Source organism: Macrosteles quadrilineatus, unplaced genomic scaffold (genome assembly GCF_028750875.1).
Source record: "Macrosteles quadrilineatus isolate MER2022 unplaced genomic scaffold, UCM_ALF_1.0 Scaffold_32__1_contigs__length_1466915, whole genome shotgun sequence".
In the NCBI taxonomy this organism is placed as follows: domain Eukaryota; kingdom Metazoa; phylum Arthropoda; class Insecta; order Hemiptera; family Cicadellidae; genus Macrosteles; species Macrosteles quadrilineatus.
The window spans coordinates 987637-1004984 of NW_026542625.1; the positions used below are offsets into that span (position 1 = coordinate 987637).

General features: G+C 34.6%; 2 protein-coding genes across 2 annotated transcripts; one reads left to right on the forward strand and one right to left on the reverse strand.

Annotated features, from left to right (window-relative positions):
* The first annotated feature begins 2631 nt into the window (after positions 1–2631).
* Positions 2632–16266, forward strand: LOC129005750 (zinc finger protein PLAGL1-like). Its single transcript, XM_054434743.1, has 3 exons — positions 2632–2805; positions 9285–9373; positions 13868–16266. The coding sequence occupies exons 2-3, from the start codon at positions 9352–9354 to the stop codon at positions 15388–15390; spliced, it is 1545 nt and encodes a 514-aa protein (XP_054290718.1). The 5' UTR covers positions 2632–2805; positions 9285–9351; the 3' UTR covers positions 15391–16266.
* On the reverse strand, positions 5289–6020 carry LOC129005777 (uncharacterized). The gene has a single exon (XM_054434787.1). It carries the CDS (start codon positions 6018–6020, stop codon positions 5289–5291), a length of 732 nt encoding a protein of 243 aa, XP_054290762.1.
* Positions 16267–17348: the final 1082 nt, after the last annotated feature.

The window sequence follows — 17348 nt, forward strand, 5'->3', positions numbered from 1 at the left end:
TGTTGCCACTATATATATGTGAAGTAGTTGTGTATGCAAGCAGTCAAAATAACCTCCTCAGGAACGCTGATGTACATCCACACTACACAAGAAATGCTGGAAACTACAACTTACCTGCACATGACACTTCAAGATACTCCAGGAAGCCATCATACGCCGGGGCCAAGCTTTTTAATCTCCTTCCTTCGACCATTACGAATGGAAACTCCATGTCCCTTAAGAAGAGGATGCTACACTGGATGATCGAGAACCCTGTCTATACCATCGACGAGTTCATTGCACTCTGTGGAAGAGACTTTGACTTTTGTCAAAAATAAATGTTTATTGTTTTATTGTAATTTTGACACCATTGCTGAGCTTAACGCTCATGTAATAAAGTATCTCTCTCTCTCTCTCTCTCTCTAGACCTGACTCAGGTCAGGCAGGCCGGCAAACCGGCAGGCCGGCAGGGTCCTGGACAGAAACCGACGGGCGACGAGAACCTTTTCTGCGAAGGAGAAAGGGATTGTGGGGTATTTTTCTAGTAATCGTGGAGGGGAGATTAAATTTTTGAAATACAGTAACGTCGATTTAATTTTTAATTACCCCCTGCAATAACTTAACCTAACCAACCAAACTTGCTGATTATATAAGAAAGATATAGGGTAAGATAAAAATTGAATAAATGTTTCCTAATCGAAAAAAGTAGTTCTGTTCATAAAATAAAATTATGAATGCCTCAACCCTCAAATTCGAAAAAAAGATTTACAGTTATTTACATTCTAAGCAAAATCTTTGACAAAAAGTTAGTGTCACCGGTGGTATAAGATCTGGATACCCCATGGAAATGAATGAGCCGAGTACATGTCCATGGACACCATGATCACCGATGACGTCACTTCGTATCATTGTGGTAAAGGTGTTCCCCCACGTGTTCCCTCAAGAGAAGAGAGTGACGCCCATCATCGAAGTATATTAACACAACTACTTCAATACGATGGTGACGCGACACCCCCCACTTCTTTGCAAAAGGTTCTCGTGTTTCTCACTAGGAGCGCGAGACGCTATTTATAGGTACTGGTGCACACCACTGGGAGAGCCATGTAGTTACGTCCATAGACAAAGAATCGCTGCGTAACTACACAGCTCCCATCTGTGTGCGCCAGAACCAATGGTAACCACATCACGGCTGACAGACTATATATAATAATTTTTTGTCTGTTGATATATAAGTTACATAAAATTAAAGGTCTTAGTAGAATAGCCTACTAAAATAATCATACATTTTTTTTCTTATGACGCTAGGCAAGAGCCCGGGGTTGTTTTTCACATATTACTTGAGGCTAGACCTAGGGGTTGCGGCATTATCACTTAGATAAAATCCATTGGTGATTTGGCGGGATTTTAACCCGGGACCTCTTGGACCAAAGTCCCGTGCTCTAGCAACTAGACCAGCTCGCTCCCCCTAGAAATACATTAGGAAATCTTCCAGTCAATAAAATGCCTTCTCCAGAAACAGTAACATAAGTGTTTTTTTTCTATATATAATCAATTTATTTTATCGTCGAAGGCAGCTTATTATAAATTTTGAGTCCCATATATTGTGGGGATAAATAATTCCCCCTATCTGAGTCTGTTCCAGCTCGTGTACCGTCAATGTTGAACGTGGTGATATAGGCCTATAAAATTAAAAGCATTTATTTATTTTTTTCATTAGGTAAATGGAAAGTTTACACTATAAACTGTAGGTCCCTTAGTTGACATTAGCTGTATGGGCTATTAATTAACAGATGTGTCTAAGGAATAAGTCGGCCTTAATCACTAACAAGACTACAAGATCGCACCAATCATTCTACACTCATCTCCATTCATACTTGGCTTAAAATACCTACTTTGTATGGTTGCCATTTCATTGAAAAGTCGTATGAAATAATGGATAGTTTTGTGCAAGGTTTCTCGTCATGACGAACATTTTAAGTACTGTATATGGTTTATGGGGGTGTGACTTTTTGTTTTCTCAAAAGTTCATGGGTACTTTGGGATTTATAGGTGGATGTGCTAGTATAGACAATTCGTTGCCTAGCATAATATTATGTTACTACGTAATTTGTTTACCTTCTCATTGTTATCTTGCTAGTACTTTCATTGCAACCTTGTAACCATTAAACCCGTAAGGTAAGGCCGATGTTAAAATTTACGTACAAAACAGCCCTTTCGTCTGATTTGTACCATTTTAGATCTATATCTTTTCATAGTTGGTTACTATGACTGTACTAAATTTCACACTTCAGCCATTTAGGAGGAGTATTTATAAAACAAAAGCAGAAGTGTAGTATAGGAACTCCGCTCAGCTAATACTTGAATGGAACGGTAAAAAAATCGTCCTTAAACCAGGTGTTACGATTATTAGTATGAAATTCGGGCCAGTGACGTCATTTGTTTATGTTTATCCATGTTACATAGTCATATATGCCACGATAACTACATTACTCTTTGGCTTGATTCTTTTCTTTGTACGCAATTCCTGAGGTGACTACGTCATATTCAAATGAGCAACTATGAACATCTGTTTACTAAACATATGTTTTACCAAACAATAGAATCTAGCCAAGATGGCCTCTGTCAAATTTCAAGGATAGTATGTGTCTGACGGGTTCTCTTTATTAATTAGAAGTTGATTAGTTATCATGATACCAGTCCCTTTTCACATTTTGAGAGGAAACCCGATATATCAAAAAACAAATCTCTTTTTCAAAGTAAATTTGGAATTTTGCTCCTTTTAAAGAAACAATATAAGTTATTTCACGTGGATTGAGTTTTCTAACAGTAAGTATTTGTTTTGCTAGTGCTAAGTTATGTTAATTGTTTTAGTCCATCTTCAGTATAACATCAAATTATTTTTACAAATTTGGATTTTTATTATAGTAATAGTGTCAGGTACAAATCTAACTATCAACATCAAGAATTTTCTCTAAGTGAGTTATCATCAGCTGATTACAGACAATGGCCTCCAGTGATAATGTTTTTATGTCTATCTGTAATCTAGCCTACATTAAGTTAAGACTGATAAGTAATTTCTAGCATAAATTTCTAAATATATTGCTGTAAAGCTATTATAAAATGTCCTATAACCAAGCCTATGTTGTTTGGAATAAATCAAAACAAAGTAAGCTCTTAATGTAAAATGAACTAAACAGGGTTAAAGGGCCAACATTTCCTCTCTTTTATGCTAGGTAGCTTGATACATTTTAATTTATTTCTTCCCATTATTTTGGCATTAAATTGAGCATTGAGGTTTGAGTTATCCTAACTTATTTGGATAACCAATTTGTTTGATGATTTAATTCTTTTGTTTAAATAACAGGGCTGGTTAAAGAGGTTACAAAGTTCTCTAAGCCCATTACCAAAGGCTAAGTTAGGTACTTACGGTATTTTTAAAATCCACTCAGCATTTAACCAGCTTAAAAATATGTTTTTTTTTTAAATTGATTAAACTTTTGGCCAGTTATTATAAGTTATAGAGCCACATTTGATCCAACCCTCTGGAGTTTTATAGGCATAGGGCCTAGCCTATTATGAATTTGAAACCTTCTTATTTGTTACAGTTTATTATATTAAGTAAAATTAGGCTACTTAAGTTATTCAATGGTTTAACTGCCTTCCATGCACACTAATTAAACTAAGTAGTGTATGGGTGCAGCAAGATCGTCTTAGTTCAGTATTCATTGGCCTCTTCAATTATTGAGAGTTGAATAACTCATAAATTATGTTTTTGAATGATTAAATGTCGTTAATTTAAAAATTACAAAGGTAATGTTTGACTCAGGATAACATAAATGGTTAAGGTTAACGCTTTTGATACCTAGAACAAATTAAATCTGGGTTATTTTGGCTCTGTAAGAAGCATCATTAGGCCTATCGAGCAGCCCGCTGTCAAATGGTAAAAACTAAGACCTTACTTACTGCTTAGACCTACTTCTGTTCTCCTCCGGACATAAAGATTGGGGGAGGCGTCATCTTTTCACCATAAATCATATTATTATGCTTGTATTTTTGAAATAGTGTTTTGGAGTGTTTTATAAGGTTTTTAATTGTATAAAAACAGTCTTTATGAGACATAAACGATAACCTAAACATTATCTTACCTAATCCAACCTACAGTACCTTCAAAGGACTTAACTTAATACAGTCACTAGTTCGCATAAAGCATGATCGACCACCCTGACATGCTATTTCTGACATCAAAGGAGTTCTAGAAGTTTGGTTCGGTTAGGTTGTGTTAGAACAGCAGCATTATACTACATATAATCACATTTTTGCAAATTTCCTATGAGGATTAACTTGTTATATTGGGATTCCACGTGTACGGTAAATGCTTTTTGCCTTATGCCTTAGTCAAAGATAAGGCCTATCAAAATTAAAAATTCCATTGGAGGCTTCTATAGGCCTACTATATAATTAGGCCTACACACTTTTTTTCATTTTCTTGTTTTTCTGGTGTATGAGCATAGGCGTGCGCAGGGTCTTGGAATTGTGGGTGCCAGACCTTCCAGGGGGTTAGGGTGGCATGGAATACCCCCCAAGCCAACGGGGGGCCCGGGGAAATGGTTTGAAAATACTGTCTCCAAAAACACTGTTTTTAAGCATGGATAAAAAAAAATACATAGTATTTCCTCTCAAAACTATGCGTATATAATTAATATTTATATGTAACTATTTTGTCATATAAAAACATGTGTAAAGTTGTTATGTGGCACTATCCTTATAAAACAAATGAGTTTTTGTGAGAAAGAAATAAGTTTTATTTACTAACATCTACAAATTTATCCGTCGGTTGAAGGGCACCATTTGTTTAAATTCTTCAATGACATCGTCCAGATCAGTGTTTGCAGTGAGTTCTTGCTCGACAAATGGAACCAGAAGAATATGTCAGAGAGAAAGAAAACATAGAGGAAACACAAAGAGGACGAAATTGCTCGCCTTTATGCCATTAAAGCCATTCTATTACTATACAAAGTTGGATTGTTTATTTATTTATTTATTTTTATTTATTAAACACCAACGGCAAACACCATTTTACATTAAGTAGTTACAAATATTAGGTATAAAGATTTAATAATTAACAGAGGAGTTGAAAACAATATTTAAGAAAAATATAACAATGTATAAAAAAATATAACAATGTATAAAAAATATAACAATAACAAAACATAACAATGAATATATCAATAACAAGAATACAAACAAAATAGATCACAAATATTAACATGAGAAAAATCAACAACAAAGGAACAACAACAACAATGCTTTTATGGGGTACCCTCAAGGATGCTGTCAGCCGCAGAACGCCGAACCACTCCCAAGGAGGCAGTTAAAAGGTCAACAGAGCTGCTTATCACATTCCCGAGACGCATAATCCGGGGAATGGGACTAGATCTGGCGTAGTTAGTCCCAGTATGGTCAAGTTCAAATACACGCTGATGTCTCGTGATTCTCGAAGGAACATGGAAGTTTATCCTTTCCAGCAAGAAGGGGCAGTTGACTTGGTTATTTATCAGTTTGTAGAGAAAGGTCACATCAGCCACTCGCCTTCTGTTTTCAAGACTCGGAATGTCATACATATTAGAGAGCTCGTCTACCCGGACGTCACGAAAGTCAAGACCAGCACGACATCCCAGGAACCTGATGAAGCGTCTTTGTACCGACTGAAGATGGTAAATATGGCCAAGATGGTATGGTGACCAAACCAAGGAAGCATACTCGAGTAGCTGCAGGATGAGAGACTTGTACAGGATAATACAGGCATGGTTGCTCAAACCATGTCTAGCAGAGCGGAATACCAAACCGAGCATACGAGAGGCCCTGGTGCAGATTTGGTTTATGTGGGGTCCAAACTCGAATGAGGAGTCAATTAGAACACCAAGATCCTTGATGGTATTGCATCTCTCAACCCGGTTGCGATCAAGAGAGTAGTCAGCTAACACTGTATTTAATTTCCTGCTGAACGTGATCAATTTGGTTTTTGTGGGATTCACAGCCATGTCATTGGAGAGGCACTAGCCAAATACGTCATCGAGGGCGTCCTGTAAGGACTGGCAGTCATGATGTGATGCAACTTCAACGAGTAGCTTAATGTCATCCGCAAATAGAAGAAATGGGACTTTGATGACCTTCTTAATGTCATTAATAAAGATGGAAAACAAGAACGGTCCAAGATGAGACCCCTGAGGAACACCAGAACTTGCAGCGAAGAAAGAAGAGACTTCAGAACCAAGGCGTACAGCAAGCCGTCGATTGGTAAGGTAGCTCTTAAACCATTGTAGAATCCTTCCAGCGAACCCATAGCCTTGGAGCTTTGCAAGCAGATGACTATGATTTATCTTGTCAAAAAGCTTTACTAAAGTCAATGTAAATGGCGTCAACTTGATTTCTTCGTCCAAAGGCTTCCAACACCAGACACTGGAGAGATAAAAGATTCGTCACAGTGGAGCGACCAGAGGTAAAGCCATGCTGCTCATCAATTATGATATGTTTAAATAAAGGCTGTACGATGTCTAAAATAAGCCCTTCAAAAATTTTACTGAGGACGGACTGGATTACTATGGGCCTGTAATTTGTAACATCGCAACGATCACCGGCTTTGAAGATTGGAACCACATAACCATATTTCAGTGTGGAGGGAAAAGTGCTGGTTCTTGCAGTTCTTTCTAGGCTACGCTGTGGTAAATTTAGGTATTTTTTCCTTCTGGTATTGTAATTTTATGGGTTTCATTTCATTAGATGGATCCAATTTGATTGCTTGGGCTACTACTTCCACTAGGTATTAATAAATGTTGATGTGAAATTTTTTTAAAGAATGGTTTGCAGATTTCTTTATAGTGAAAATTATTTAGGGTTCTTATTGCTTGTTTTTTGAAGTACAGTACAAAAACTGTTTGAGAAAGATCTGTAGGCCTACTTGCTGCGCCCCAGGCGACAATTCCAAAACGGAGGTGCGATTCTGTAAGTTAAGTGCATGGTAGGCAGTTTTTGTTGTAGCAAAGTCTGTCAGACTTGTTATTCTTCTCATAGCACAAATTGATGTGGATAACTTTTGTTTAAGGAAATCAATATGGTGTTCCCATTTTAAATTATTTGGATTCCTAGAAATTTAGCATGATGCAATTTGTTTGGGTTTGATATTTCTTTTGGATTTTTGATGGAGTTTGACTTGCAGGAAAATTCTATTGTGACAGTTTTTGTGTTGTTGATTTTGATTTCTATTGTTTTGCTAAATTCTTCTATGTTTTAGAATATTTTCCATTCCTCCATTGTTTATAAAGAGGTGATTTTGAGGGATTAGTACTGTGGTGTCATCAGCAAACTTATTCAGTCCTTTCCTGAGAAGGTTTTCCGGAAAATTGTTCATCTAGCTAACATGAAAAAAATCGAGGGATCTGAGGATGCTTCCTTGTGTGATTCCTTGGGTCATATCTTTAAATTTTGATTTAGTTTTAGTTCATTATTGTTTTTATGTAGTCTATTTCTTTTTGTTGTTTTCTATTTGTGAAGTAACTTTTGATCCATTTTTGTGCATTTTTGAGTGCATTTAGTTTGCTATGAGGGTTTTAAAATTTAGACTGTCAAACACATTTTCTATGTCCAGGTAGATTCCTATGACATTGTTATTTTATTCCCAGTTTTTTTGTTATAAAATCACCAAAAATTGCTGTAGTAGTAAAGTTATAGATTTTTGAGGTAAAAATCCATTTATTTTTCAGTTTAGTAGGTTATTTTCATTTAAATGGTTCATTATCTGGTTAAAAATGATTTTTCTATGTATTTTGAGAAAGTGGGCAGTATAGAAATTGGCTTGTAGTTTGTTTTTGACATTTTTTCTTCTTTCAGGTACATGTGGATTTAGAATCAAACTGTTTATGATGTCTAAAAGGGAGTCAATTAGTTCTTCTGTACAATATTTTACAACAGAGTTTGATACTTCATCAAATCCGCAGACATATTTTTAGGATCAAAAGTTTTAAATATGTTGTTTAATTCAGTTTTGTTAGTTACCGTTTTTTGAATTTTGATACGATTTCTGGTTAGAAAGAGAGTTTGCTTAGTCCAGTGGTTTGCTGCGGCCGGGTAACTTACCTCTCCTTACTATGTCGGCATCCACCAGAAACCAACCGGTTTGAAAACATTTGGATTTTAACTTTAACCCATTGGGGAAGGAATTAATGCGCTGCCTGCTGCACTCTCGGTCGGCACTTAATTTTGCCGAATTTGTAGACTTTTACTCTAATAGTTATAAAAAGAAAATCTTAGGTACAGGTAATAAATTGACAATTCTTTCAACATAATTTTATCACGATAAAATTGTCAAAAAAGTGGTAATTGGACAATCAAAGTGTAAAATTTATAAAAAATAAAAAAAACTTAAAAACAAGTAAACTTTATTTACAATTTCCAAGATTGATCCAGACACAAAATTGCACTTTTATTATAAATTTAAATTGATTCCCTACGTAGAAAAATCACCAGTTGTTTACTTTTATAAATAATAAAATTATTTTCTGTAGATCTACAGTATTGGAAATGTACAACAAATTGTGATTGTATTTGTTGAAACTGTCTGAGACATGAACCTTGCTACAAATTGTTTTCAAGATATGATGCTGTATTTTATTGCTGTATACCTCTTGTCCTTGGTCTACTATTTTACAACACCTTTGCCTTGATGACTCATACCAGCTGTTGTTACTTCCCTCATTCATTGGTACCAATATTTTTTATTTCTAAAAATTGTCATTTTTATTTTCAGTTTTAAGGTCACTTTCATATGCAGTTTTAAATTTAAATTATGCTAGTTAAACTGATGAAATTTAATAACTAAAAGTTGAAAATAGAAACAATATTAAAAAATATTGCAAGATAAAATCCACAAATGTGCACATTTTAGCTAACCTACAGCCTTTGTCTACACAGGAATTTACGGAAATGTTTAAACTAAAAGATTACAACAATAAGAACTCTAGTTTTTTATTGAAATCTTTCAATGTTTTCAACAGTTTATAATTACAACAGTTTATAATTACAACAGAAATGTTGGTTTCCAAAAAAAAGTCAAAAACAAAAACTCCTGAAGACTTAAAAAAAATAACAAGCGATACAACTCTAAAAAACCCTAAATCACTTTTAAAAAAGTTAACAAGTTTCTTGTGATAATATTTCCAACATAAAGAACATGGATCTCAGTAAAACTAAAACTTTAAGTCAATAAAAAGCATATTAATAATATTATTTGACAATTGCATTTGTTATAGAACTGTGGGCTCTGCTGTTTGTTGTGCGGTCAACTGGTGATTGTTGAACCAGGAATATGCCTTCGACATGGGATCCAAACCTCCATCTGGTAGGCCTAAACTTCATTTTAATTGAACAAATAGTATGCATGTTTAAATGATTAATAACTTTTTATCAATGTCACTCGTAAATCTGTGTGAAGCTTATGATGAAGTCTAGAATAGTTTTTAAATGTTACAAAACTTGAAGGATTTTGACAATTCCATAATCTTCATTGATTATATTACTAGTAACTTGCGCCATCTTTGTATTATCTTCATTGATTATATTACTAGTAACTTGCATCACTTTGTGACTTCAAAATCTGTGATATTGATATATAGTTGATAAAATTGGAAACGATTATTTCTTATCATATCCCTATTATTTGCATTGCGAGTCCTATTATTTTCATTATGTGTGCAATCTATTTGAGGTATCTTAGAAAAATTACAAATACTAATAAAACATACTATGAAAACACAAAATCCCATCACAACACAATGTCTAACGTAAGTCATTTTTTTCTTTACATTTGCTAATAACATTACAACATTTTATTGAATTCAACGAAACATTACCAACTACAGATAACCCCATTTTCGTATTGATTTAAACAAAATTGTATCATGGCCATATTTTTTGATGTAAACAAATGTAAACTTGAAAAAGTTCTGATGATTGACGACAGAATTCAGCACAATGAAATTTTAAAAGCCTATAGGACAATGGGCTTTCATGGGATATTATCCAAACCCGCAAAAGGCATATCTAGAGGATAAGAGCTTTAAATTGATACCCAATATGCATTTTAAAAAAATATTTAGGGTTCGATTTGCTGTACACAAAAGTCCAACAAATTCCTTTAATAATAAGAAATTCTCGCTAAAACATATGTTAAGTATTGAATTGGTCATGAGATAGTAGACATAAGATCCACAAACCCCAAAAACCTAATTCAAACTTTGGATAGAAAATAATTATTTCATTGATTTATTTTATGCTTAAAAATTACTTTTTATCAAGTTGCAATTTTGTATGAGCAAGATATAATTATTTCCAAGCGACAATGTTAAAAAATATATTTCTATTGGCAGAAAACTACTTCTTTGTTGGCCCAGTCAGAACCACAATGGGCTATGAAATTAAGGCAGTGATGTCGTTTGTTTGCATCATGGTGTTTTGTGCTGTACCAGTTGCTTTGTTTAGTACATTCCACACACAGGCCTGGGACTAGGGGTCTTAATCCCGGGATCCCGGTAGATTTTTGATAACTAGAAATCCCAGGATTGACGTCTCTTAATCCCGGTTTTAATGGGATTGCAGAACCTATGTTTATATAATTTTTTTGTGAATTTGAGGAGTTTTACTTACGGAAAATAATTTAAAAAATACGTCCAATAACACTTGAAACACAGTATACTGTTTATTTTTAGGACGATAAATATATATATGAAATATGGTATAAACTGTGATCTATTTTGATTGGACACTTTTAATTACAGTAGAACCTTTTTAATCCGAACCCCTCATTGCTGTAGTCTATACACAGTACAGCAGTTCTTTATTCTATACTGTATTTAATGTACAGTACTGTTTATTCACCATGTTTACTACTGTATTAAATAAACACTGTATTTTAATGTATAAAACATTTTTTTCATTTTCCCCAAAATAATTTTGATCAATTTTAGCCATGTTTTAGCTATTGTTACGTAAAAACAACAATATGTTCTGTAATCCGAACTATTCAATAGTCCGAACTACCCCTGGTCCCAATTAGTTCGGATTAAAGAGGTTATACTGTATCATCAAACTCAATAGGCGAACGTAATGTAAACATATAATGTTTCATGTTTTTGGACGAATTGTATTTACTTTCTGTAAATGTTATTACATTAGTTAGAAGTTAATTACACTACAACTAGTGGTTGTTTTGAGTTTTACTTTTGTCATTTAACGCAAACAACGCAATTGATGTGGCAAACATAACATGGCAACGGGTAATTAAAATATTATTTTTTTAATAACATTAAAGGCCTAAAAATTAACAACAAACGCACCATTATTATTTCATTATTAAGATGCATGACTTATTTATGGTCCAGGCCTATAACTTTATCTTTGTATTTAGTTTTTAGTGTGGTATTAATTTTTTTTAACAATGCAGTACCTTAAATTGTTTTATTTCTGTCAGTGAACATAACATTAAATATTATGCTGCAACTCATGATTCTTCTCATGTTATCTTTTTATCTTTATATTTTGGTTTATATAGTTTACGTGACATGTACTACATGCGAGTCGTAATTTTTTTAATGGGTTTATTTAATTTAAGAGTGACATATAAACATTCATACATTGTAAATAAGAAAGACAGGTGATGAAAGTTCCGTGTGGTGATATTTCTTTACTTAAAAAACAGAGAAATTGCACAGTGTAACACAGTTAAGGCCAGTTTAAAACATTAGAGAACTCAACAAGGGGACTTCACGCTCATTTAAAATGGCTAATTGGTTAAAATCATAAAATAATATAATCCCAGGATTGATGAGTCCCGAAACACCGGGATTGGATTGAACCCGGGATTGAGACCCCTGTGGATAAAGAAACTCAAGGTTAAAAGAGAGTGCCAACCTCTTTAAAAATTAATTAAAATAATAAATTCTAAAATACACTTAGAGTAGTGAAATGCATGTTACATCATCATGTGGGAAACGCCAGTTTTCTCCAACACTTTTATAAAGTAAATCACTGGTTTTATTTATAAAAATAAATTCAACTTTGACAAGTTATTTGTGTAATTTTTTAAATAATGTTTTAAAAATGTATAAAAACTTTTAGAAAGGGTTTTGGTTTATCGCAGTTTGATAGTATTTGATTGTTCAAGTATTGAATTTATTTTATCAGAATTCTGTTGGGTCTTATTGTTTTTATACAACACAGTAAAATATGTACATATGAATCACCACCTTGTAGCGTAGCTTGCTCAGTGCGTAGATGACCAACGCACTTGGTCCAAGTAGTAGGTCACTGTTTTGGCAATAGGCCTCTCAGTTTCTCAGCCTTGATAAACAAATTGAATTGCGTATCTGGATATTTCAAAGTCAATGAATATCATTTTGTGACCATAAATGTAGATCTGTATATTAGGGGCAGTATGTAAGGTCAGGTGAATAAATGTACGTCCCATATTTTAATAGTAGCCTATCTTTGTTTTCTAGAAGTTGTAATGATTCAAACTTCTACAGTTTTAAAACTATTTTTATCTATTTGGTCATTGGATATACTGTAGTAGCCATGTGTGAAATAAAAACAAAACTTAAGTCTATAAGTGAAGGGTTTACAATTCTGAAAGGTTTCATACGTCTCCATTACATTATACAATTTTCAAAATGTATTACAGTAGAAAGAATAGCAAATAATAAGAGCAAAAAAGGTTTATCAATGTTTTAATAATATTGAAATAATAATAATATTTAATAGCATTTCCGTTTTAATATAAATACAAAAAAACAGTACCAAGGAAGTATTATGAGTGAAAGTGCTGACATGATTTGGAGCCATAGGTCAAGCGATTTAAAAAAATCCAAAGTGTTTATAAAACCAGGTTTTGAAACTAAAGTGTTTGTGAAAAATTAGTTAAATTAAAATACAAGCTCTTCTTTCGGCCTCTAAACATAGAGTGTATTAACGACTCGCGCAAGTGTGTGTGTTGAACAGCTGTTGTCGAGGTGAATGACACAATTACAAATACGAATAAAGCAACTTTACCGGTGTCATACAACTAATCAAGAAAATGTTAGTACAAAATTAAACTAAAATGTAGAACAAAACATTTATATGATTTAATTATTTATTTATTTATTTATCTGAACAAACGTTTTAAGAACAACTATTGATCTTTTTTTCTTGTTAGCATCAAATAATAATATTGTAGGTTTGATATTGTATGGTTATGATAGTTATACCACTTTGAAATTCTTGTGGTTTGAATATACAATCCAACATGTTTTATTGTATTTTATCGCTGAATCAGATTTTAGAGGAGTTCTTATTGAGTAATTTTTTGTGTGCATTTGAAAAAAAAATTTTAATTTTGTATCTTATACATTTTTCTTTTTTAAAATATGCTTATCAGTTGTTCTTATGATTTCTAATCTAGAAAAGTTAGTATATTATTAGAGTTTTGCGGACTGTATCTGTTGAGCCATATTATATAGCAAAAAGTGTTGTGTTATGATAGAATTATACTAGGTTCTCTATTACTTTTTTGTTTACCTTTAAACCAGGAGTTTACCTTTCATGACCTTCATGGAAGCTAACTAATTTACTGAATTAGTTACTTACCATTGTAGTAAATGCTACATTCCATTGATTCTTTATGAAGTTTTCTCTAAGATATACATGTTTTCCCTGGATACAATTATAATAATTTAAATTTCTAAAAAGTATTCCATATTAGTATTTGTACAAAATTTTATTTCTTTTTAATCTGCTATCCTCACTATGTCATTTCATAAAACTTTGACACATCGGACTAAGTACGGTTGAAATTTTTCAGACCAGTCTCCAGGGGTGGGCCCCCAGTTGCGATCGCACGGCCCGGTGGTTCAGCAGTGCTCGGTTTGCAGGCATTCCCTCGAAGCATGTCTATGTGCCACTCCATCCACGTCCGCAGGCCTACCTGCGCGACGCACGAGACCAAGAAAGCGACCGCCGCAGTCAGAGCGGGAGGAGGCTCCCCCCACGGCGCGCAGACAGCTGTTCTCAGAGAGTAGAGCACGCCACTCCTGCCCTCACTGCCCCAAGAGCTTCGGCAGTCCCGGCAAGCTGAGTCAACACCTTTACTCTCACACAGGAGAACGACCGTTTGTGTGTCAGCATTGCAGCAAGGCCTTCTCATCTCGCTTCAAACTGGTCCGCCACGCTCTCATACACTCGGACACTCGACAGTATCGGTGTAATACCTGCGGACGGACTTTTCACCGAAAAGATCACTTGAAAAATCATTCTAAGGTTCACAGTCCTCTGAAACAGCGGTTCAAATGCGATCGAGAAGGTTGTGGAAAAGAGTACAGTTCTCCGATTAGTTTTCGAAAGCACGTAGCCGTCCATGCGGCGGAAGACGGTAATCTCGAGTGTACGATTTGTAATAAAGTATGTGCGACAAAAGAAGAAATAGTTTTGCATTTAAAAATCCACGCCGGTTCTCGGACCGTTAAAACACAAGCGGATCGAAAATACAGATGTGAGTATTGCGAGAGAAGCTTCTTCACCGGAAAGGATGTGAGGCGCCATCTGGTCGTTCATACCGGTAGGAGGGATTTTTTATGCCAGTTTTGTCCTCAACGTTTCGGAAGAAAAGACCATCTCGTCAGACATATAAAAAAGAGCCACAACCATGGAGGGAAGAAAGGAAAGAAAAAGGCAGATCAGAAAACAAAGTCCGTCACCGCTATATTGGAAGAAGCTTCTACTAGCAGACTAGAAGACGAGGAACTCCCACTGCTAGACGTTAAAAGTGAAAGTAGATCTTCTCTCGGAATGTTCGACGACGAGGAAGATGACGAAACAAATTTACCTGCCAGTAGTGAAATATTTAAAGCGGACTCTGAAACGTTGAGACAGATCGGTCAACCAGAAGAATTACTGTCGGAAACAAGCGGAAGCATGATGTCCGATACAATTTACCAAAGCCCACCTCCCCCATACCCTCATCACATGTCCAGCCTCGATCCAGGTATGAGTTATGAAGAGATTCCGAGGGGCTCGTCGTCAGAAGTGATTGATATTAAAGCCGAGGAGTTTATCACTCTTCTGCCTCATCAGTTCCCTCCCAACCTCCTGCTGACCACTGCGGACGAGTCAGACCCCCTCCCCTTGTCAATCATGTCTGGCAGTCACTTCATGGAGGTGGAGGAAGAACAGTCGTTGAGCAGACAGATCCTGCAGATGTCTGGTCCTAGTCAGGGCTCCTCCTCTGATGCTGACTTGGTCATACCAGGCTTCTTGTCTCCCGGAGATACTCCTAGTAGCTCTACTCCGCTGCCGGGCTTCAACCAAGCTTTCCAACAAAATCCATAACATTTACATTGGTTTGATACTTATACCTATGACTATGATACAACTAGACATCCCATTCCCGGTTAAGTTACTGTCAGCATTAGAATGAATATGGACTTAACTTAATTAAGCCATCAACAAAGAAGGAGTCAAACTGATTGAATCACTTATTGTAACCCATAGTATATTTTGCGTAATTTCAACTGTCTCAGTAACAAAACTAAGGGATAAAATCAAGTTTTAGACTGTAGCGCACTGCATGACTGCATGAGTGGCTTATCCAACCAAGTTCTTTATGAATAAAATTTGGCCACAGCTGGTTCATATAGATGGGATGTCTAATTCAGTATCTTAAGTCAACACCTAACTACTTTTCAGTTGAGGCTGTATTCGATGAATTATTTTCTAACTCTTGAGTTCTTCATAAATTCTGTTTGTGTACGTTAGGACATTTTTTCTAAGCCCTCATGAGTTGGGCCTAGACAATAAAATCAGTACACACTTCTTCTTTTCAGTCTTCAACTACAAACTAGACGACTTGTTATTTTATGAGTTTTAAAATCTCAACCCGGTCCAATATTTTAGCTGTGATAAGTGATTAAACCACCCCATGAAAATACTACCTCCATTTCTACAAATTTACAAGTGACAATTTTATATCAATAACCTGCCAACCTGAGATCTTATACCACATAAACTATGAAACATTAAGGGTGTGCCTTACAATATATTCCCACATAGGCCTACTAGAGAATTTTAAAGCGCTGGAAATTGTTTAACTAAGGTGATTTATATTACCTGTTGAAATAAAATTGACATATTACATCACTTAAGAATTCTACATACATAGCTACTTTCAAAAATGATTAGTGTGAACAAATGTTGCAACCAGTTTTTGATAATATAAATCTAAAGTCTTTAATCTTTTAGAAATTTAAGAGTGGTTGTAGTTTTTACATAATGTAATTATTGTAAAACATTTTGTTTTCAAAGACTTACTAACTTTGTGCAAGAATTTTCATTTTTTTAATTCATTTAGTAAAACTAAAGTATAAAGATATAAAAATTGTTGTTGTGTATAATTTGTGTTATGTTTTGTGTTAAGTTACCAGAAAAGTGTTATCATCATGACTTGTTAATTTTTATAGAGAAGTACAGAACTTCATTTAAAGTAAAAAATTATCATTACATAGCTACCAATTGGTGAAGTTTAATGTTTGATAGTTTACCAAGATTTGTGTTATATCTCTCCATAGATTGATTTTAACATATAGTTTGTCTTGATTCTCGATTTAAAAAAATCCACAAATAGAATCATGAACTCTCATTTATTTCTTTTATCTGTCTTACACCAAAGTGGTAGTTTGATTGCTATATGTTATATTGAATTACACTGTGTTCTATTTGTTGGTATTATTTTACTAATTTAATGTATTAAGTTACATTTGTTTGTAAATTAATCTTAAGTATGCAATATTATGTTTCAAACTGTTGTAAATTACTCCATAACTGTAATTCTAATTGAAACTCTGGATCTGGTTATAAAGTTTCTGGTTGGATGGACGTCAGTTACCGACACATTCCCGGCTTAGCCGCCATGACACCTTCTGCAGATCCGCAAATATAGATTCCATTGTAGCGTAGGACTTTCCATTAGGTTATTTAGTTGTAAACGTATTTTACAGTACATCTACCTCATATATTTAAGACTTAAGTCGGATGCAAGGTTTTTGTTTCGAGCGTGTTATTTATTTTGGATAAGGTTGATGTTCCTACGACGTCGGCCAAGGGCCTTTGTTACTATCGGAGGAGGAGAAACGACAATCGAATCCGTACCAAATCAGTTCTCGGTTCTCTTCTCGCCTCGACTCTTGTTTGTAGCAGGAAATCAAAATTGTGCCGCTGTTGATGAAGTCGTACACGCAATCTTGTGTAGTCTTTCCTTACCGTTAATTCCATGTATTGTTATTTGTAACTGT